This window comes from Cupressus sempervirens, chromosome 9 (genome assembly GCF_028749045.1).
Source record: "Cupressus sempervirens isolate cs-2001-9-10 chromosome 9, ASM2874904v1, whole genome shotgun sequence".
Lineage (NCBI taxonomy): Eukaryota > Viridiplantae > Streptophyta > Pinopsida > Cupressales > Cupressaceae > Cupressus > Cupressus sempervirens.
In genome coordinates this window covers 83472483-83495600 of record NC_143126.1, presented here as the reverse complement: position 1 = coordinate 83495600, position 23118 = coordinate 83472483, and the positions used below count along the sequence as shown (strand labels likewise).

General features: G+C 33.0%; 1 protein-coding gene across 1 annotated transcript; it reads right to left on the bottom strand.

The window, feature by feature from the left end:
• Positions 1-418: 418 nt before the first annotated feature.
• Positions 419-1012, bottom strand: LOC149537735 (uncharacterized). The gene has a single exon (XM_089802366.1). It carries the CDS (start codon positions 1010-1012, stop codon positions 419-421), a length of 594 nt encoding a protein of 197 aa, XP_089658492.1.
• Between the last annotated feature and the right edge of the window lie 22106 nt (positions 1013-23118).

The window sequence follows — 23118 nt, the reverse complement described above, 5'->3', positions numbered from 1 at the left end:
ATGAGAGCATAAATTTTATACATAATATACATATCAATATCAACATCAATTTTATAAATATTATTAGTGTTGATGATTATGCATATAAAATGTAAGATCATATATCGTAAGTGTACATTTAAACATGATATTTGACTCTCCAATAGATGAATCTATTGCTCAAATAATATGTTGCAAAATGTTAAGTAAATACCAATATAAAAATATATATAACCACTATAAGATATGATCAAATATAGAACAAAAATAAATAAATTCAGCACTTATACTTAAATATAGACCAAATAAAGTGAATAGAAATAAAATTAAGTTCACTAATTTTTAAAACATGGAATATAGTAGGAAGTGTTAAAAAAAAAAATACTAATGTGTCCAAAAAGACTTCTACAGACATAACATTTAAGAATAACATATCACATTAACTATCTTCAAGGTGCCTAAGTCTATTTTCTTCATCCTTGTGCTTGGAATTTTGTCTACCCTTTTTCATTTTCTCATAACAATCATATGTGAAAGGAGGCATTATTCTCAAAAAGAGGAGAGATTTTACATGTGAAACAACCACAAATGTCAATCCTGCTCTTTCTCTTGTTCCTATGTCAATTGTTTCTTTGGGAAGAGTCAATCCCTTAGATTTGTGAATAGTTAATGTTGATGCCAACCTCAATGGCAGTTGAAGTGTTCTACCCTTCTGTATTGGTGGTATTTGAATTATCTTTGGATTATGATCTTCGAATGGTAGTCCTAAATAACCATCAAACTCAACCATCACGTATGTTGGAGGCTCAGGCGGAGCACTGCCTTGCTTGTAGATAATTTTTTGAATGCATCCAAGAGCCCCATTTACAAGACCAGCCTCTATCCATAGATTTGAAGTTAGCATGACCCTTGAATCCTTACAGATTAACAACTCCAAATCAAGCTCATCATTTGAACAATCATCCATTGTATTCATAGTACTTGCTTTTGATGCAACACAACGTGCAACAAGATGCTTTAATGAATGTAGCATTTTTTTATTATGAGCATGAACATTTTCATTTGTTGAGAATAAATGAACATCATTATCAAATTCAAAATTTGTTGCAACATCTATGTTGATAGAGGTCCTTGACATTAGCAACCTCCAATCATCAATTTGTGGGTTTGCATCTCTTAGATTTGTCAAAAGTTGTCAAAATCATTGTTGCTCAATATCTTCCCCATCTTGTCTGAATATCTTATCTAATGTGACAATAGTCTTGAATTCTCGCCATAGCAACTTTGCACGCTTATTACTATCATATGCTACTCTATCATTGACAGGAGGCAACTGGCCCAAATCTCCCACCAATATTATAGATACACCTGAAATACAATTGAGAAAAATAATTATTGTAAAAACTATGTATTGATTCATGTATTTGATTTAAATACAATATATTTCACATGTGTTAGCTATTCATGATACAAAAATAGAATCTTTACCTCCAAAGCTTATATGTGCAGATTGTGGGAATGCTTGGCATAGTCATGAATCTATATTTTCCAACATGTTTTGACCAATGAAGCTCATTTCATCAATCAAAATATATTTTATATGTGACATTTCTGTTTGAAAACTTGTGAGTCTTGCTCCTTCTAGCTGAGAAAAATCTCTTATTGGTATCCTCAATTTTGAATGAATTATAGAAGCTCGTATATTGAATGTTGCAACTCCTATTGGTGCAAGTAATAAAAGTGGGGAAGGGGAGGGCATTGCTGCATTTTGAAGAGATTGTCTAATGGCAACAATTAGATAATGATTTTCCTATTCCTGATGTTCCTTGAATTATCATAAACAATGGTTTTGCATTTTGGTTTATGTGGTAGTGTGTTATGATTATGTTGACTGCCTTTTTTTGTTTCTCACCAAGGGTCGTGTAGTTTATACATTGAGGAATTTCATCATAGATAAGGCATCCATGATTCTTCATGTTACTTATGAAATTGATTGCTCTGGCAGTGTACTCTTCTCCTTGATAATCAGCAAACCAATTTTTTTATCTATCAACATCTCTTCTCCCCAACATGTCTATTTCTGACCAATGTATATTTTGACCCTGGTGCAGCCTAGATATAATCTCCCATTCATGTTCTGTAGTATTTCTATGAACCTCTTGATTCTCTTTAGTTTCATAATCATTTGGGTTTTTGACATTTTCTGCAGACATTGTGCGTTGAACATGCCAAGGGTTGTAATTGAATATCTCCCAATTTTGTATGATAGAGGCATCATCATGACCAATATCTCGTTCAATATTATGGAATGGCTTGTAGAGAAGTAACTCTGATAAAAAAAACTAAATCCATTTGCCTAACTCACATGAAGCGATAGATACAAACCTTGGAAATACTCAGACAATTGCAACTTTTTCCCCAGGCTTGCATTTGTTGTCTCTTTTTCTCTTAGGATTATATATCCATTGTCTAGCTGCATCAATTAATGTAACACCTTCCATACATAATCGCCTTTTTTTATAACCATCAATGAAAGATTTTGTTTGTTCTTCATTTTTCTCTTCAAAATTTTCATTTTCATTATTTAGAGTTACAGGTTTGAACATCTCAAGTGAGACATTTAGATTGACAAATCTTCTACTACACTCCACCAATGGAAGCTCTAATAACATATGGCAAGTTTCTTGAGCACCAATGTCTCTCTCTACTATTGTCTTAGTTAGAAGCCTCCTATATGCTCGTGCTACTAAATCATCTAGATTTTCCATATTTTATAGATGCATCAACATTTGCTGGTATGTTTCTGAGCTTTTCTTTGCTTTTGCTGCATACTTGGTGATATATTTTATGATAACATGTTTGGAAAGAAGAGGTTGCCAATCTATATTTGCTCTCCACAATTGTAGTATGTGGTGATTATGTGAATTGACTCTATCATCATTTCTCATTGGTTCAAATTTCTTTTCCCAAGTTTCCATGTCTTCATATAATTTTGATCCTCCTAGGTTTATGGCCAGGGAGCATTATACCTACACTCCATGTAAGAAATATTATATTAAGCCCTGTGATTTTGTAGTAATTATTTATATATATTTAACTATTCATAGGGATGAAATAATTACCTGCAAACCATCTTTCCCTTTTTTTTTCATAGGCATGCGCCCTCCTTACAAATTGTGTGTCGGTCCACACAGTTTAATATTTCCTCATAGTTATGGTCCAAATTCACCTCTGAAAGTTGTCTTGTGTTTTTGAGACATGGATGTTGTTGAAAATTGACCAATGCCTACAAATCAAGGTAAGAAAAGAAAAGTACATTAAATAATATTACATTACATGAATATATATAAATATTTATTAACATGCCTGTATATTTCGTTGATGAGGATCATTTCTAGGGTTCCATGCATGAACAATGGAGTGAAAATATCTTTCAGCACTTCTTCTTTCCTCGTGATTTGACTTGTCAAGTTTATCCACATCAGGTGCTCCTTCGATCCATATGAATCCATGTATGTGTGGGGACCCCCATGCTGCCATTCATATCTACACCAAAAGTCCTTGACATTCATTCCCTTTCTAGAATTTATTTTTGAAACGTTGAGTTTCTTAAGTGCATATAATGTGCGACTATGTGAGGATAGTCAATAATATTTTGTCTTCTCCAATTTTGAGCTTCTAATGGATCACTTGGCATTGTTCCTGGCATAAGTGCATGCAAATCAGGCCAATACATATTTGCTACACTTAATGTGAAAAATATTGTAGGAGTATCAATTTGATGAAGCAAATCTATCAATTCTGCACAAGATTTAGTCCAATATGACCGTGTTCCCCTTAAAGATGTCCCAAACCGCATCAATTTATTTTCCAGATTAGAGTATGGTGTGTTTTCCATATGTTTTCGCAACTCATGGATGGTAATGGGCATGTATTTAAAGCTTCTTTTCACAAACACTGATGATGATTTTTGTGCACGATGTCTCATTATCATGTTCAACACAAAATATCTAAACCTAGGATGTTTGCCAAAATGATGATCTCTATAAGGCATCAGATGTTTCACAAATTCATGAAGATAGACTTGCCACAACTGTGGCTCTAACCAATCACAACTTCCATCAGGAAATAGTGTTGGAAATGCCATATCAAGTAATTCTAATGTGACATATTTATTAATGGGAGATACACCTATACTTGGCCAATCTATCAATGATGTTGGATGCACATCAGGGTTATTGACTGATGCATGAATAAGTTCCATTTCTTTCTAGGCATTAGGTGGTCTTGAAGCCATTGATGTTGTATGATCTATTATATTTTCTTCATCTGACTGCATGACTAGACCAACAAAAACAATCTCATTTGCATCTGAGTCAAATTCCATATTGACTGTCTTTAATCCAGCAAAGATATTTTCATCTACATTTCTAGGTAGATCATTGAGAGCATTTTCATTAATTTGGACATCCGAATAAAATTTATCATGCTTTACTTTGTATTTGAGTGCTTTGTAGACACGATCCCTATTCATAGTAAAGTTATAGTTTGTTCCACGTTGATCTCTTCGTCTAACAATAATAATTGGAAAATTGTCTATTGTGTGTGGCAATATATTGGAAACATGTTCTATATTTTGTGGGAAATTTATTGTATGCCCTTTATATTTATATTGACCACCTATTGAATCTATAACTTGAAGTATGGGGCTGACACGTGCAATTAGTATTTCCTCAACTTGGGTCAAGTTCGCAAGCTCCTCAGGTTGTGGCCCTGACTCCATATTATTTAAAGCAGAAAATCTATTGTTTCCCTTTTCTTGTCTACATCTATTTTCAGGACATAATGAGAAGGCATGAAATATAGTTATAGGACATAATGAGCAGGAAAGTTGTAGAGAAAAAAATTACTTTATATGGGTTCTTTTATGGGTTGTTATGATGTGTTGTTGGTTAACTAATATTCATAGTTTGAAATTCTTGATTGGATTAATATTGAACATGGTTTAATTATACATTATTTGTATTATCTCAACTATACTAAGAATTGGTCTTTACTAAGATATATTTAATGAGAAATGATTTATGAGATGCATATACTTTTGATAAGTTTACACTTGCTTCTTTATCACCATTTTGTTCTATAGTTCTCTAGGAATAGGCATGGTAATGTCTATTTGATTGTCTAACACATAGGTAAGTTATAGTATCAATGTCTTTTTTGTTTAGGAATTTAAAATTTTGTTAAAAAAATATTTTAGAGATAAGAGATATTATCCCATCTAGTAAAAAAATCAATTTAGGAATTATAATTTTTAATGTGTAAAAGAATCTTGTCTTCCACATTTACCTTATGTTTCTTTCTATCTTCTACAATTTATAGAATTAATGAAATAAAATAACTTTTAGAAACTAAAATTCTATTGGTATTTTTTTATGATTGAAGAGTCATCAAAACTTAAAATATTGTTGCATAATACAACAATAATTTTCATTTGATTTAAATATTAGAGAATATAGAGATTTGTGTGTGTGTGTATGTATAACTTGATTTCGTAGACTTTTATATATCAAAAAGTGGGCGAATGGGGGCTAGTAAAAAGACAAATAAAACTCAATCATAAGTCATTACCAAGAGATTAACCTACCCCCTTCCTTAATTATATTAAAAAAATCCCAAACTTATATATTTCTATATCTAAAATTACTACAGCAGTAAATAAATGGACTAACATATTTACATATAATCCTAGCCCAATTAAAATGTTTGGGCATAAGAAAAGTCCAACAAATTCTAACTAAAGGATCCCCATGGGCACAACAGTAAACATGAAACATTAAAACACAAAAAATAAATGCAAGGAATCCATAGAGGGAGAAGGTAGTCTTCATATCCTTAACATCGTTGATCTCCTCCTTACTAGCCTACAAAAGATGAAGGGTATTGACATAATGCATGAAATGAACCATGAAAATTGCTACATTATTACACTAATCGTCTAGATCCTTGTTCTTCTTTATTAAGACATTGGTAGTCTCCTCCAACTTGGGACAATCCTCTTTCACATGATGTTTTTAAGTTGCTTCTTGAGGCACATGATTATCTCCCTTCTATTTTTCTCCCCCCATTTGGTCTTCCAATTTAGTGTTCATATTTTCTTTTAGTCCATAGATTTTGAGGTTCCATGTTCAGGTTCCTAATTGGGGAGGTGATCATCTCTTGATCCCTAGTCCCATGCCCCACCTTAGACTCTAGGGTATTTGCTTTAGTTTTAAAAGTGTCTGACATATGGGATGGCATAGGGATTTCTTGACCACCAACATGAGTATTCTCAACTTTCCCTTCACTAGTCGTCTTGTCATCATCATTTTCTCTATAATTTATCCTAGTAGTTTTGCTTTTGGATTGAGGCCATTTTTTCTACTTGATATTCTCAATAGAGTTTGACCTAATCAATCACTCCTAGCTAGGAGGGGCAGAGGGATTCTTCTCTCATAGTCTCTTGCTAGTACTAGGAATTTTATTCTTACCCGTAGCTCCAACACTATCCACCTCAAGAACCTCAATTTTTTCCATCTTAATCTTCTTCAAGATGGAAGAGGGATCCTTTTTTCCCATGGGTTGACCAGAATGAGAGTAGTAGAAATATTTGGTTGGGATGGAGCAAGAATTTGCACTTAAGGATTAAGATCCTTATGGAATTTGAAGAGGCAAAATATTAGGGCTTGGTGGTCAATGGTATAGATCTTACTATCGTCGCTTTTCTTACACACATTCTAAATGGAATCCTTTATGGAATGTTATAACAAGTAGGGAAAATACATAATCTCCTTATTCTTAAAGTGGTTGAGAATGGGAAAGTGATAATAGTATAAAACCTTAAACCTATCTTCAAAAGTAATGTACCTCATAATAGCATAGCAGACTATGCTCCGTGGCTCTGGATGTTTCTCATGCGCAAACCCACCACAGAAGCACGTGCATGTAGTTTTCTTTGAATGAATCCAGAGTTTTTAGTTTACGTCATTTTAGAATTTTCTGCATTGGAAACGCGCTTTTTTTTGAAGCAGTTAAGCGAAGGAATATTCGTTTTCCCCAGTGTGGAAGCGCTCAGAGTCCGTGGATGATAGAGGAATTGTCTACGCAAGATGACAACATATATTTTTAATTTATTGAAACATATATTTTTAATTTGAGTCAATAAAAAAAATGGTAGCAACTTGCATTATGATATGTCAATACTCGATGAATGTTAATGTTTGTATTTCGGTCACACTCCGTCTGTTCATTATCATTATCAAGATCAAGAACATTCAAATCATTATCTAGAACCGTGACTTTAAGAATTTACAATTGTTTTAATACCGACGTTTACTTTGGAATATAAATAAAGTATTCCATGAAAAGAGACTACAGTCGGAATGGAATCTAAATCTGTAAGAAGTAATCTTTATTAAATATTTTTCCTTTAATTGTTGTTATTGAATTGTAGTAGTAATCATAAATTTCAGCTCTGGAAGACGCCAAACCATGGTACAAATGTAAGTCTTTTTAATTTTTTATTTTAATGCAGTGAATTCTTAGTCACTGTAAGCGTAGACTTGATGCCGTGTTGATATATTCCTTGGAAATCTACAATTGTATTTTAAGATATTTTAATAAGAAATAATGTAAATTGTCATGCTTGCTGTTCACGCACAATGAATACGAGTATGATTTTTCCTTGTAAAGATGGATATTAAGTTTATATATATATCTTATGTAATTTTTACTTTACCTTTGTGAGGATCACCTAGATCCAATAAGTTTTAAATGTTTCATTTGTTGTCATGGGAGATGGATTCATGTGAATCACTACTCATGAAACATCAGTCAATTAGTTTGACTCAAAAACTACGCAGTTAAATCTAGATAGTAATATCATAATTTGTACTTTTTGAACTGGGGGTTTGGGTTCCCTCAAAACCTATTTTTACCTTAATTATAAAAAAAATAAAAAATTTACTATTTTAAATGTATTCTAGAAGCTTGTCTTGAATTTCTACATGTTTAATAAATTTTGAGCTCAATAGACAAGACAGTTGAACAAACCTCTACTACTGTAGTTTAATGATGACCCCCTCTATAGTTTCTTTGGGAAACCTACTATCATCCACCCCAAAAAGATTTGTATTAGATCATTCTAACAGATAGACAGACACATCTAGCCAAAAAGTGAGTTCTTAAGAATACCGTGAGTATGGGAGAAGACAAAGTGGTGAGAAATAGACATATCTGACCCTAAAATATAAAGAAGTGAGGAAAAATAGAGATTCAAGTGCTAGATATTTCATGAAACTATTTTATCCTAACTTTGCCTCCAAATCTAGCTACTTTTTCTTCCCCGTTGCTATTAATTGTAGGCAAAAATAGATATGGGGAAAGATTCTACTGGGCCATTACAATACTTAGTTCTTCACAAGAACTATTTTGGAGGAGTCATTTATGGGGCTCTAAGTATTTTTTTTTAATAAATCAATGATTGATCTACCATGAAGAATGAGATGATTGTTGGATAGAGTAGTGCTTCAAATTATGTAATACTTTTAAAGTGCTTTATAGAGAAATAATTTACTTTAGACATTTTATTTACTAGCAGACATCCATAAAAAAATTTATTGTTTCATTGTGTACAATCTATAAGAAAATTCAACACTATTGGAATCAAAATAATATTATCAAATGCCAATTTGGCAATTTGAGGGGCACCTCTTTGAGTATTATCATTTTTAGAAAAACTTTGAGGCACATATGGAAAGGAAGGAATGATTTTTTATCTTTATTTTTAATAGTTTTTCAAACAAAAACTCCAAATATACTTAAATTTTCATGCTTGCAGACATGTGTAAAATAGTCGAGGCATGGAGAAAATTTCTAAAATGTGTTGATCTTTATTACATAAACTATATTTGAGAGAATCAAATAAGGTGAATTGTTCTTGTTTTAAAATATATACTTCATGTTATGAGAAAAAGTTTAAGAATAGATCTTCGATAATTTTTTTAGGTATCATATTTATTGTTAATAACAAAATCTTGTATGTTTCATGGTTTATGAAATTTCATACAAACAACAAAACGTAGATGTTAGCTATGGTAAAGAAAATTTGCAAGAACCTCTTTTACAATGAAGAATAAGTTTATATTGAGACTATATAATGTTAACACAAATCGAGAGTGTTAAAATAGCTTTCTTTGCACATGGAGACAATGATTTGTTTGCAAAAACTAAAAACTAAAAATTAACATAAGTGAAAGTGGAATTTAATATCTCATTTAAATGATGAAACAAGTTTTGTGTTTAAATATTTTTTAAGATATAATATATCTATAATAATATAACACTTGTATGCACAATGTTTACTCAAATTCTCCAAAATAAATGGAAATTATTTTGTAAATGAACCAAGCATGAAAACTTTATTAGGATTTTACCATGCATATTATAAGCTTCTATTCCATAAATTAAATAAATCCTAAACAAATTAACAAATTATTCTCAAAGTTGACCATCGATTCAAGATTTGTCTTTTCTTTGAAAGAGGGATTCATATTATTTAAGCTTCATCAAGTTATGACCATACTTAAAAATTCATTTTTCTCTATCTTTTCATGTGGCTCTTTTCTTAGCATCAATCTTTCTCCTTCAAACTCACTCACAATTTACTTTTGTGGAAAAGCTTAAGATGCCTTTGGAGATAGGGTGGCATTTGAAAAATGATATGCCATTTGATCATAATATAGTGATCATTTATGACACTAAGATCATTCATAGTGATAAAATGTCAAAAATATACTTCAATCATTCACCTGCAATAGGGGTATGTCAATTCAAATTGAAGGTCTTATGCTTGAGCTTGGGGAAGAAGAAGAAGAAGCCATGAATGCTAGCTCTAACTGCATTGAACCAAATAAGATTGGGGACTACATCAAGGATAGTGAAGTGGCATGGGTGTATTTGAGGGAAGGAGGCCTCTTGCCCTTCATGGAATATATCGAAGGGTTTGATGAGCATGTCTCCATGTAATTCATGGATACATGGACTAACAGAAAGGTGACTATTAATAGGTTTATTTCAAAATTATAAAGGAACTCATTGTAAATGTGGTGGCCTTTCTCTTGAAGGTAGGAAATGGCATAACCAATCCAGAGACTTGAATGAGGTGAGCCTATGGAAATGTTTCATCCCTAAGAAGGAACCTGTGCACATGTGTGGTGGATATTCTAGAGAGGATCTCCTAGAACCCTGGGATGTTGTGTTCTATGCTATCATTTGATATATCACACTTGAGGATCATTTCCAGGTGCTTTAATATTTATACTTCCCCATCTTAACTCATTTTAGAAACCATGAATTAATCTCCTTTTTGCATCTCATTTTGCATTCTATGGAAGATTATGTTTTAATTTTTGAAAGAAGGAAGAGGGGAAACCATTTTATGTCACTCACCAAGATTTATGATCAAGTTTCACAAGTTTCAACAAGCCCTAAATTCTCCCCTTCTTTTGAAATAGTTGGACATCTTGACCCCTCAAGTCTCCATCAACCTAAGCCTTAGGTTGACCTTGAAAAAATCTGTTACAAAATCCCCTAGTACCAGGAAGGATAGTAGTGTGATAGACTCATATACTAATACTAGTAGGAGCAATAAAGTTACTAGGAGGTCAATAAAGAGGCTAAAACAAAATAAAAAATAGAACCCTATCCAAATAGGATGTGAGCTTTGAATCCACAAAGATGGAGACAAAACCCACCAAGAAGCTAAAAATTAAAAAGATGCACACTGGCTCTGGATGTAAAGATAATCCTAGCCCATCCCATATCTCTGATACTTGTGAAGATAACACTTCCTTGTACAATGAAGCCACTCACTTTCTCTATAGCTTCCTTGCAGATGACTAGTTCAAGACCATTCTAGACAAACTTGTGAAGGAGGAGGATAATGGGGCTAGTGACAAGGACCTAGGAGATAAAGAGGAGAACTAGCCCCTATGCTTGTGTTTTATTGTTTTCTTATGTTATGATATTTTATAAACTTTGTGCCCAGTAGAGCTAGATTGTATTAGTTGAAACATTATCATAACCATAGTAGCACCTGTAATATGTAATGCTACTATGTTTTTGTTTTAATTAGTTAAATTTTATGTACATATTTTTGAATACTAGAAATAGTAAGGACCTTCATTGTTATTGTAAAGATAGGTTGTTTTTCATGTTTAAAAAAGTTATAGGATGAACTTCTAATGAATGACTACTAACTGACCTCCAACCTATTGTACTATAGAGTTAGGCCCTCTTTTTGGCTACTATTTAATATATCAAAAACTATAAAAGACATATATTACTATTTGCAGGTACGCTTATCTATAAAAGCACTACAATTTTTTTTTGTCAAGATTTTTTTGGTCTAGATTTTTTAGAGGAGCAATGAGCAGCAAGGTGACCAATGTTGTGGCACTTCTTACAACGGAAATGATTCCTTCATAATCAAGACACTAGACCCAAGATCCAATCAAAGAAGCTAAATAAATCATCACTAGGGGACCCTTGGAGATGTCGACCTCAACTAGGATCTAAGCATAAGTGGTGCGATACACATTGGAAGAAGTAGAATCCATAAGCAAGAAATCCCCAAGGGCCTCACCAACCGCCTCCAGAACAGAATCCACGCAAAGGTGAAGGGGAAGATTCGACAATTTGACCCATATAGGGACCTTGTTAAAGGACTCCGTCGACGGATCAAAATCCTTGAACCAGGGTTTAGCCATCAAGGGAAATTTCTCATCCCAAGAAAAATCTCAACAAAGAATAGCATTTCTATCTTGAGTTGAATCAAAATTCACAATTAAAAGCCCCCTGGCAATAGGGTAAATTTGAGTTGTACCTGAAATAAAGGGTTCCCATACATGACCAATCCTTGCATGCAAGTCCAATAGTGAGGTCTAGAAACCCTTGAAGTTGAAAATAGTAGCCAAAGACGAGAAATCTTCCAACTATTTAGAAATATCCTCAACAATGGTCAGTTCTAGCTCCAAAATCAATGAGTTGCCAACAACAACTGGCACATAATCCCTGGGCCCCAACCATGCATTCAGATCCCCAAAGTCACCCTAGGAACCCAACCTCACATTCAGACCACCTAAATTAGCCTCGTAGGAAAAAACATCTGCATAAGATAAGGTGGATCTACGAGCCTCAATTGCCAACCCAGTAGGAACAACCAGAGGAGACGTTAGGGCACTACTGTGTAACCCAAAAACTGGGGCAGAAGGCGTTAACAAAGTAGACATGACAAGGCTAGGACCAGGATCAGGCAAAGGCCCATGCAGAGGCAATGTGGGCATAACTGGCCTATCCACATTCTGCGCAGGTGACAACCGCGACATGAGTGGGAACTTCAGCAATGTGGGTGGGAGCTTCATTTCGAAAAAACCCATAATGTAATGTAATCTATGATTTTTTTAATATGTTTACATTACTTATTTACTTTGATTTACTTCAATTTTAGACATGCTGCAGATTTTCCATCGAAGTGATATTTCTATACAAAACCCACCACATTAAAGACATGAATTTTGGTGCTTGCACACCTTGTATTCTTTTGGTTTCCACAAGATTAGAGTGTTGAGTAATTTTTGGTATGATATTTATATGTATATGGTTGTTATATCTATTGAATGCAAATCTTTACATGGAGTGATAGTCTAATTTTGATTTTATAAATTTTGTTCCAACTTAAAGAAATTTTAGCATTCTATGAAATGTGTGTCAAAATAGTTCTTGAAGACATAAGCATGTAAATAATTTAGTCTTCTAGGAATCAAAACTGATAGAAAATGATACGTTTGTCTATGTGCTAGGAGAAGTATGGCATCTAAATTATTGTAGCTAAAGCTATATTATACAATAGTTAGTCTCAAAATTACAACATATTCCTTATGCTCTCGTGTGTTGATGTCTAAGCCCAAATAGAATGAGAAAAAAGAATGAGGGCATTTCTCATTTTGTTCCTTTAATTTAATTTATGTTATATATTTTTTGTATTTTTTTATACTTCCAAGCCCCATTTACCTAAATTTGGAACATTTACAATATAGTTCCTATAGTTGTTAGGATGAAAATCCCTAGTACTATAATTAGTCTAAATGATTATATATTGTGGATGGTTTTTTTCTTTCTATCTATAGGACCTGATTTAATAGTAGGTTGTTCGTTTATTGCTATATTTTTTAATGTTAACTACGGGACACGTATAGTCTCCTGACGGTGGGTCTATGAGTTGTGTTTCTAATACTAGTGACTTTTTCACTAAGTTTGTTTGTTCTATCATAGTCACCTATATTTTGACACTTTTCTAATATCAAAAACATATTCACTCTAATTTAATAGTTTGGAATTCCTATGCCTCTCAAGAAGGGTCAATAAACTCTTAATTTCAAGATGAGCCTTGGGGGAGCTAATCACTTTGTGGAAAAATAAAAAAAGTGTGACTAAGTCGCACTTCCATATCAAGATTTATAGATGGACATGCACTTGATGGTTTGGGAGTCAAGGGTATGTAGATGGACAATTGTCTGATGAAATCTTGGTACCTTTATGCTCTTATACATGATGCATATTGTTTATTCATTATGTATTGTGCATGTGACAAGTTTGTTGACATCCTTATTTGGTTACTGTCATTTATTAATTGTATTTTGATAGAATTGTATGTTTTTACGTTATGGTTGACTTCTTGTTATATTGTATTTTCTAACTTAACCCTTTCTTGTCATTGAATAGTTTGGTGGGATCATTATACTTATATTTTTTAATGAAATCAATTTCTAAGTTGACTAGTTTTAGCACTGCATTGACTTTGACTTATGTGTTCGACTATGTGAAAGTTTAGCTCTATTCTTATCTAACATATTTGTAGTAAACTCAACCTTTAAAGTGACTCATGTGTAAAAGGCATGCAATGGGAAGGCATGTGTGCAACAAATCTCAACTACTAATTGCTGAGAGCGAGGTGAATGACAAGAGAATGGAGTATTTTGCAAGGCAAAATCAAATCTTGGCTTGTCATGGGTGGGTCCTACTATCAAGGTAAAGTTGGGGGAAAAGGTTTTGATCCACTTTCAAGGAAAAGACACTTTTAATTTTTTAAAAAATCAATATAAAGGTGACATTTTATATGGATTAAGTAGTCATATTGTATTTCTCATAGATATAATTTTGCTAAGGTGGAGATGCTAAAGGTGTTGATCTTTATTACATAAATTAAATTTGAGAGAATCAAATAAGGTGAACTATTATTATTTTAAAATATATATTTCATGTTATGAGAATTTTTTTAAGAATAGATCTTTGTTATTTTTTAGGCATTATATTTATTGTTGGTGATGTTCTCTCTTGAACATTTATTTTATTTTTGATGGTTTATGAAATTTCATACAAGAAAAAAAAAGTTAATGTTAGCTATCGTAAAGGAAATTTGCAAGAAACTCTTTTACAATGAAGAATATGTTTGTATTGAGACTATATAATGTTAACAAAATTCTAGAGTGTTAGACTAGTTTTCTTTGCACATGGAAACAATGATTTGTTTGAAAAAAAAAAAAGAAAAAAAAAAGGAAAAAGAAAACTACAACTTATCATAGGTTAAAGTGGAATTTAATACTTCATTAAAAGGATGAAACAAGTTGTGTTTAAATATTTTTTTAGATGATATATGATAGTTGTATGTACACTATTTATTCAAATTTCTCAAAATAAATGGTAATTATTTTGAAAATGAACCAAGCATGAAAACTTTATTACGATTTAACCATACATATTATGCGTTCCTATTATTAAATTAATCTTAAACATATCAACAAATTATTCACAAAGTTGACCATCAATTCAAGACTTGTTGTTTGTTTGGAAGAGGGATTCATATGATTTAAGCTTCATCCAGTCAGACCATACTTTATGTTCATTTTTCTTTGTCTTCTATATGATTTTATGTGGCCTTTTTCTTCTTAGCATCAATCTCTCTCCTTCAAGCTAATTCACAATTTACTTTTGTGGAAAAACTTAAGATATGAATGATTTAAAGAGAATCTATAGATTATTTACATATTTCACTAATATGAATAAAATACTTATAATTCTGCTATTTTAATCTTTCGTGCAACTTAGAGAGAACCATTTTGAAATTTCAAAGGATTCGACCATTCCACCCTCGACAATGGTTGAATTAAATAAAGACTAGAAAAAGATGAATATAGATTTTAGGATTCTAGAACGTGCATGTAGATTTCTTTGAATGAGTCTAGATTTGACTATTTTACGTCATTTTGAATTGTTTGCATACGAAACATATTTATTATTTGTCCCATCTACTTGGAATCATCTTCTCTGGTGTGAAAAAGATGAAGAGTCCATGCTATCAAATAGGAGCCAATTGCATAATAGACGAATTTCTATGCAGCATGACAATGCCTTTTAATGAGTTTACAAAAATATATTTGTTTTTAATTTGAATCAATTATAAACACTAAGTTGCGTAAATACGTCAATATTCGATGAATATTAAAATGATAATATTATTACCATAATCTTTCGCCGTAGGTAGAGAGCATCATTGTGGAAATTCAATGGATCCATCCATTTCCCCCTCACGCAATGGTCGAATTCCTGCTAATGCTAAATATTTATTAACTAGAAGTGATGAAAAATATGAACAAAGCAGAGGAAAGAGAAATCAAGGTAGAAATCATAAGAAATATGAGAAATCCAAAATGAGCTCTACTGAGCACAGGCCCAGTCTATGGCCTATTAATTTATAGAGAAATATATAGTAAATGCTATCTTGACTATGGCATAAATTAACTACAATATTAATGAGACTAGCTGAAATGGACGGCTTAGTTAGTGCTTGGCCGGCTGCATGTGGAAAATGAGTAACGTTGTGAACATGCGTTCCGGAACATGCCGAATAATTAAATTATTCTAACAAGAAGCAACTATTTGGAAATCTTGACATGCTCATAATGTTAAATGTGAATTCAGTAGAAGTAGACCAAATTATAATATACTTGGTTATTAAAAATTATTTCTTCGCGTTACCAGTACGATCTCTTGATGCTCAACATAACTATTTATGCGCTTTTAAGAGGGTCGATCGCATCGCATTGTTTCGGGTGAGGGAATTAGCGCAATGGAGGAAAAGGTATCGGGATACTTCTGGACAGACGTTTAGAACCTGGTATTCGCGTCCATTGCAATTGTCTACTTTACGTGTGTAATAGCATTCGATCTATTGGGGGCCTACAGAAAGAGGACCTACTGGATCCCGAGGAAATATCTGGTTCTGAGCGCGCTCACGATTCAGGCCCTGTCATACTTGGACTTGGCGTCTGTGAGCCTCTCGGACAACCCCAACATATGGGGCATTTCATTGTTGCTTGGCAATCATCTCCTGATTGACAACGGTAGGCTCATAATATGCGTGTTCATGGGCTATATTATACCAGGAATGGCCGCGTCTGGGTCTAGGGAGCAGTGGGGAGATGTTCTCGCCTTGGCCATCAGTTTATTCAGTAACATCGCCTCCGAGCTCTACTTCCTATACAAGGCCGAATACCTCTTCAACAACATCCGCGACAATTTCTCAGACTACCAATTCGACTACAGCTTTGAATATGATGTCCTCAGCCGTTTTCAGAAACAGCCATTGATTCTACGTTGGTACAAGGCATCCAGCCTGGCTACAGTAGCAGCTGTTGTACTTCTCCTCTTCCTTTTCGTCTCTGTCATTCCAACAGGCAGCACCATCCGAGAGATTCTCTCTCAGAAGATAGCGGGGGTCCTAATTAACGTCACGACTGAAGGAAGAAGTTTGAACAAATCAAGAAAAGATCAGGAAGGGTTGAAAGAGTTCGAGGAGAAGGTGTTCAAATCGTGGGTCTTGGCTCACGTTTGTCGTCCTGATTATGTCATCGCCAGGTCCGTGATGAGTTCAGCGGCGGCCATGGTGGTCACACTTCGTATTGGGTTTTCCATTGGCAAATTAATATTCCTCAGATATAAGTATGTGGTCAAGTATCACGATGATCTCGACAAATTACGGGTGCTTGTTTTGGTGATCCAGTTTCTCTTCATTGCTGTTGGATGGCTTGCCATCTGTTGGAGAGCGGCTACGGCCGTTCTTTACTTCCCAAAATCAAATCGTGGGATATTGAGAAACATTTTTCGCGTGGACAATCTCTGGAAAAGGCGCGTCATGGGGCAGAGATATCGGTGGCAATGCCAAATTGCCGACCTCAAACAAGAGAAAGAGAATGATTTTACATCTGAGGAACTCCCCCTGGATCCTCAAATATGGTTGTTGATTGTAGCTAAGAAGTGTCTTCCCTATGCTCTCACAAAACTGCAGTGGCTTGTGGTGTTCTTCGCCAATGTTTGCTGGTTTATCTCATCGGTTGTCGTCGGGAACCGGCTGCTTCTGTGGTTGTTGGTCCGCAATGATTGTGCAAAAGATCTTGATAAATACGATGATCTTTTGCAGCGGGTGACAAAGCCGGAAGAAAATGAACACCAATTACGAATAACCAACCGGAAAGCCATTAAACAAACAGAGGAGCTCATGGAAAAGGGAACAGAGGCAGGCGTACGCTGCAGAGAATTGATAGACTTTATCAAAGATCAAAATGTAAGTGAACCAAAATTCGAAGCACTGGAAACAGTGGAAGATTCTTTCTCCAGTCTGTACAAAATGTGCTGGATGATGAAGGCCGTCTGTTGTTACGAAATCATAGTGGAAGTGCTCCCTGAGCGTAAAGAGAGATACGAGAAGTTGCTCGGTCAGGCAGCAGATATCGTGAATTTCTTAGACAGGGCAGACGTCGAACTTGATGAAATGGGCCTTCTCGACACCCTGGGCAGAGCGGCAGACGCAGAGTTCCAACGGGCAAAAGGAGCGATTCCCCTAGGCCAGAAAGTTGAGTCGCTTAGTGAGGCAAAGCAACGGATAGACACACTTTTTGTGAGTCGCTTAGTGAGGCAAAGCAACGGATAGACACACTTGTGGAAAGGCACAAGAGGCTTTTGGAAGAGGACAGCTCAGTGCTAGTTGATGACGGTGCCATGGACGTGACGAAAATAGCATACAGCTACAGCGTCTACAAACTGGGCAAATACCTACTGCAAACCATTGACAACATTGTAGAAGATGATTTGGAGAAGATGGATAAGGATACAAACGACGCATTTAGCAATCTTATTGGTTATTGCGTTTTGCAACTGGAACCTCTGCCGGAGAAGAAATGCGTCGATTGGGCGAGGGAGTTTGACGAGCATATGTTAAAGAAGGCAGTTTATATTGCAGGGAAGGTGAAGGTTGTATTGGAACAGTCAAATGTCCACCTCCAAAGCGCTGATGCCACACTTGCACCCTAGAAGTTTTATTTTCCCTATCTTGGCTCTTTATTAGTTCTTTTATTACTTGGCTCATGAAACATAGGTCAATGAGTTTGACTCAAAAATCACATAGTTAAATCCTGATAGGAATATCACAATTTGACTTGCTGTGGAAATTATCTCCTACTTAACATAGAAATTGGTACCATTAGTCTATCTATTGGAAGTCTTGGTTTTATCCAATAATATGCAACAACATGTTGCTGATAGAAGCATGCAGTTGTTTATCGAATGTCGACTTCGAATTGTTGTCATTTCTTAGTCGGTGCAAGGGTTTAGCCAATTGATTGTTAGTTAAAAGGATTTAATAATGATGATTTTGAACTTACATTTCCTCTTGAGTTTATGAATCATTTGCAAATTTCAATAATATGAATAATTTTGTTGTGTCTAGATTTTCTTTTTATTAATGAAAGCCCTAAGCATATATACAATTGAAATCATTCATCAATGTCTTCAGCATTAAGAATCTGAAATAATCATTAACGTTTAATACTTTTAATTTATTCAAAAATAAAATAGCTACTACCCAAAAGTTGCAGCTACCAGCGACCTCATGATGCTCAAAAATTTGTCACATGCCTAAAAACTGTTTGAGACCGATCTGAAAACTGTTGGATATCCAAATAAAGTCTATGACAATTAAAATGTTAAAAATAGTCGGTGGAGTTGCCATTGTCATTCATTTGTAAGCTAACAGAGTGTTCTGTGGAGTTGTAGTCATTAGCAACATCAATCTTCATTAAACAAACAAAATGTAGAACTTCAAAATCTCCGACTTTGTTACCCATATCCATCAAAATCTCTTCTCGCATAACTACACACTTGAAATGTTAATGAAAACCTTATTATTATATGGATTATGTTTTTAAATTTTTATGTATTTTTAAAACTAAAACAAGTGCATAGTGGCTTGTGTTTGCTAGAAGTTGTAATAGTTTTAAGACTAAAAATTAAATAGGTAGAAAATAGTAAGTTGAGGTAAATTATAATAGTTTAAAAATAAAAATTAAATAGTGAGCTATAATGATGTTAATTTAATATAATTTAATCAATATTTGTTTAAGATTAAAAAAACTATCTTCATACATATTTAAATATTTGAAGAATAATAATTTCTAAAAAAATTGTAATTAAAAAAATTATCATATAAGTGTAATATTAGAATTCATTTATTCTCTTTAAATGATTAATATTAAAAATAATTATGATTCAAACTACATACATCAAATAATAGTTTTTAACATAAAAATATTTGTGAATTTATAGTATGTAAATATTATAGCTAAAAAACTATTTGATAAGTTTTATGAGTTTGATATTTACGTGTTTCATATTTTACATATATTTCATCCTTAAATATAGGGTTTTGGTTCCTGGAAATCTGCTCCTATAAGACTCAAATAATATGAGCCAATCAAAATAAAGTAAAATATTTTTCATTATTTTAGAAATTAAGATTTTACATATAAACATTGGAAAAAAAATCAAAGGATTAAATTAATTATAAAAAATACTTGCATTTCAATGGTTGAAGTAGGAAGAATTAATAACTCGTCGTGCACAAATGATTGCAATAGTATGTGCCTCCAACAAACAAAATAATAATATTATTAATGCAAACCCGTTAGCCTGTCATTGATATGCACTGAGGTAGTTTCAAAAAATGATATGCATGTAGAAACTAAAAACTGATAAGCATTGAAATTAATCTTCTCACTTGGATGTATTCATTTTGTTATCTATGTTAATATTTTAGCTTAACAAACTTTCTGCTAAAAACGTAAAGGACATAGCAAGATTTAGTGAGCAATGCTTTTTATAAATTGTTCATGTAATTGGTATTGATGTGTTTGTCTGTATTAGTTATTGATATATGCTTTGGATTTGTTTGATTTATATTCAATTTACAGAGTAATTAGAAAAACATACCAAAGAAAGCTGATAGCAGGAAAGGTATGCAAATTATTCTTCCTTTCTTTTTGTTAGCCAAACATTGTTAATTTTGGTTCAAACTTAGGTTCTTCTACTTGCAATAGCTCTTGATATCTGAACCATAGAACGATGAATCCAATCACTATTATAGCACTATTGTATCATATTGAGATTTAGATTTAGATCAAGAAAGTATTGTTTTTGCCATAAAAGTTTATCTAGAAAGAATTCCTTTTGTTCAAATTTTATCCTTCGTTCATTAAAAGTGTGGTAACATCTATCCTTGTGGAAAGTAAATACCTATACCAAATGATTAGTTTCTGATGCTGATGGACACAATGGTAAGAGATTATGTGGCATAACCTGCACTGAAGCACTTTAATCATTCCTTATCTTTTTTATACTATTCTCGGACATACCAATCAATCTACCAGCTTGAGACACCGCAATTAGAAGGTGTGTCATGTTAAAATAGGCAATCACCTCAAGAATAGTTGTGATAATCTGGATTAAAGTAGGCTTTGCAGATGACTTATTTTCTTTTTCTTCATCCTTTGATGATATAATGATCACCCACTCTTTCTATGGCTAGAGAGAATTAAAAATGTTCATAGATCAACATCACTATTAACATGAAAATGTGGGTATGTACAGGGGAAAATGAAGAAGATTTTGCAGAAACAACCAGTCATCATTTTGGTACAAACTAAACTTGTGGACTTTTTAGGAAAATAGTACACAGTATGAGAATTCTCAAAGAAGACTCCGTCATCATAGGTAACTCTATTCTCAGCATATTGGCATCCTTTAATGCATCAAGATGGCTTATGTATTCTAATTCAACCTTTGAAAATGGTATAGAGGCCTGGGACCAATGAAGCCATTAAACCCCATTCAAAATTACATAAGAAGTTTTAAAACTGTCTAAGTGATAAATTCTAACCGTCAAAGCTTAGCATGTTGGATGAGGAAATCCGTTTCATTAGGTAGGAAACCAAGTATTGTGACAGGAAAACTACGCATTTGGAAACTGAAGGCAATTTGATACATGTAATGTTTGAAAACTTAGAACTTGAAATAAATTACTTGAAATAAAATTATTTATCTTTTAGAAATTTTCAAAGAAAAGAATCATAATTTTTTGTCTAGATTAGTTTAGACTTTAATATAAAATGAAATACTTTTTATTTAATTTTAGCAAAATCAAATTGTAGATATTAAAACTAAAACCTACTTATGATGCTAAATATATAAATTATATCTTTCTATTCTAATTTTCATGTCTTCTATGCAAATTTTGCAAATAAACTAGATTTTATTCATTTTATAATTGTCAATTACCTTTAAAAAATTTACAAACTATTCAATTTAAAATATTCTTTTACTATGATAAAAACTATATTTTTATTAAACAATCTCCTAAAACTATAATTTTATTAAACAGTACTCTAAGAAATTATAAGTCGTAATTTCTTGAATGCATTTTTGTATTTAAAATATGCACAATCTATATAACAATTCATTTTTATATAAATGAAGAAAACTCTATTTTATAGAAAATATTTGTTAAACATAATTACGAACTAGAACCCAATGTATTCAAATATTTGCAAATTACTATAATGCTTCCATGACAAATTATGTTATTTCCTTGGTTGCTTTCCTATTTAATCACCATGCTTTAACCAAAGAAATTTAAACAAAAAAAGCTTCTTCTTTTTCAAAAGGAAGGGACTCTAGTTCTTTCAGAACTCCTATTATATAGATTTTTACAAATCATAAAAAAATATTTTTATCTTATAATTGTGCATGTTTTTATATTTAAATAGTATAGTATCTTATTTTACCTTACTTGTCACATATCTATTTCTTTCTCTCAATATTTAAAAAGTTAATTACCTATTACATTTAGGCTAGAAAAAGCTTTGTTTGCCTACAACCTTGAATTACCATTATAAGACAACAATGATAATACTTAAAGGGTTTAAGAAAGATACTTCAACTTGGAGATCAAATTTTTTAAAATTGAATTAATTTTTTTTATAGAAATTTTAGTTCATCAAGAAAAGAAGACTCACTTATCAATGTTCCTCTGTCAACTTGATTTGAATGAATACCTAAAACATTATTGAAGAGTTGATCTGGTTGAAGTGATGATAAAAAATTGTCTATAATGTCCTCCTCATGGAGAAGAGCATCCTTCAGCACACTAGTCGAGTCACCTTTAGGTTGGAAGTTAGCTTCATACCCCTTTTCCTCAACAAGAAATTCAGTAGGAATATTTTTGTCCAAAGGTATCTTTACCTCATCTCTACGAAGGATTAGATTATCATTAAATGGGCTAACTTGAGAGAGGTCTTTTGACTAAAGAGACAATAAGAACTTGCTTATAATTTCTTCTTCTTGATCGAGAAGTGTTCCTCTCCATGTTTAAGCTAGGTAATCTATGGGTTGAGTGCTAACTTTAGCACCTCTTTCTTCAAATAGAGCTTTAGCATGAGAAGGAAGCTTCTCTTGGCTGTTCGAAGAGGGATCTTCTCACCCAAGAGATGATTAAAATCTCCACATGATGCCTTCTTCTTCCTTGTAATGAGAGTATCACCCAATGTCTCAATTGAGTAGCCAACTAGTTGGGAACTAACTCCAACCTTTCCTCCTTCCATTAGAGTTTCAATATTTTCTAATAGGAAAGGAGAGGATAGATTCTCATCACTTAAT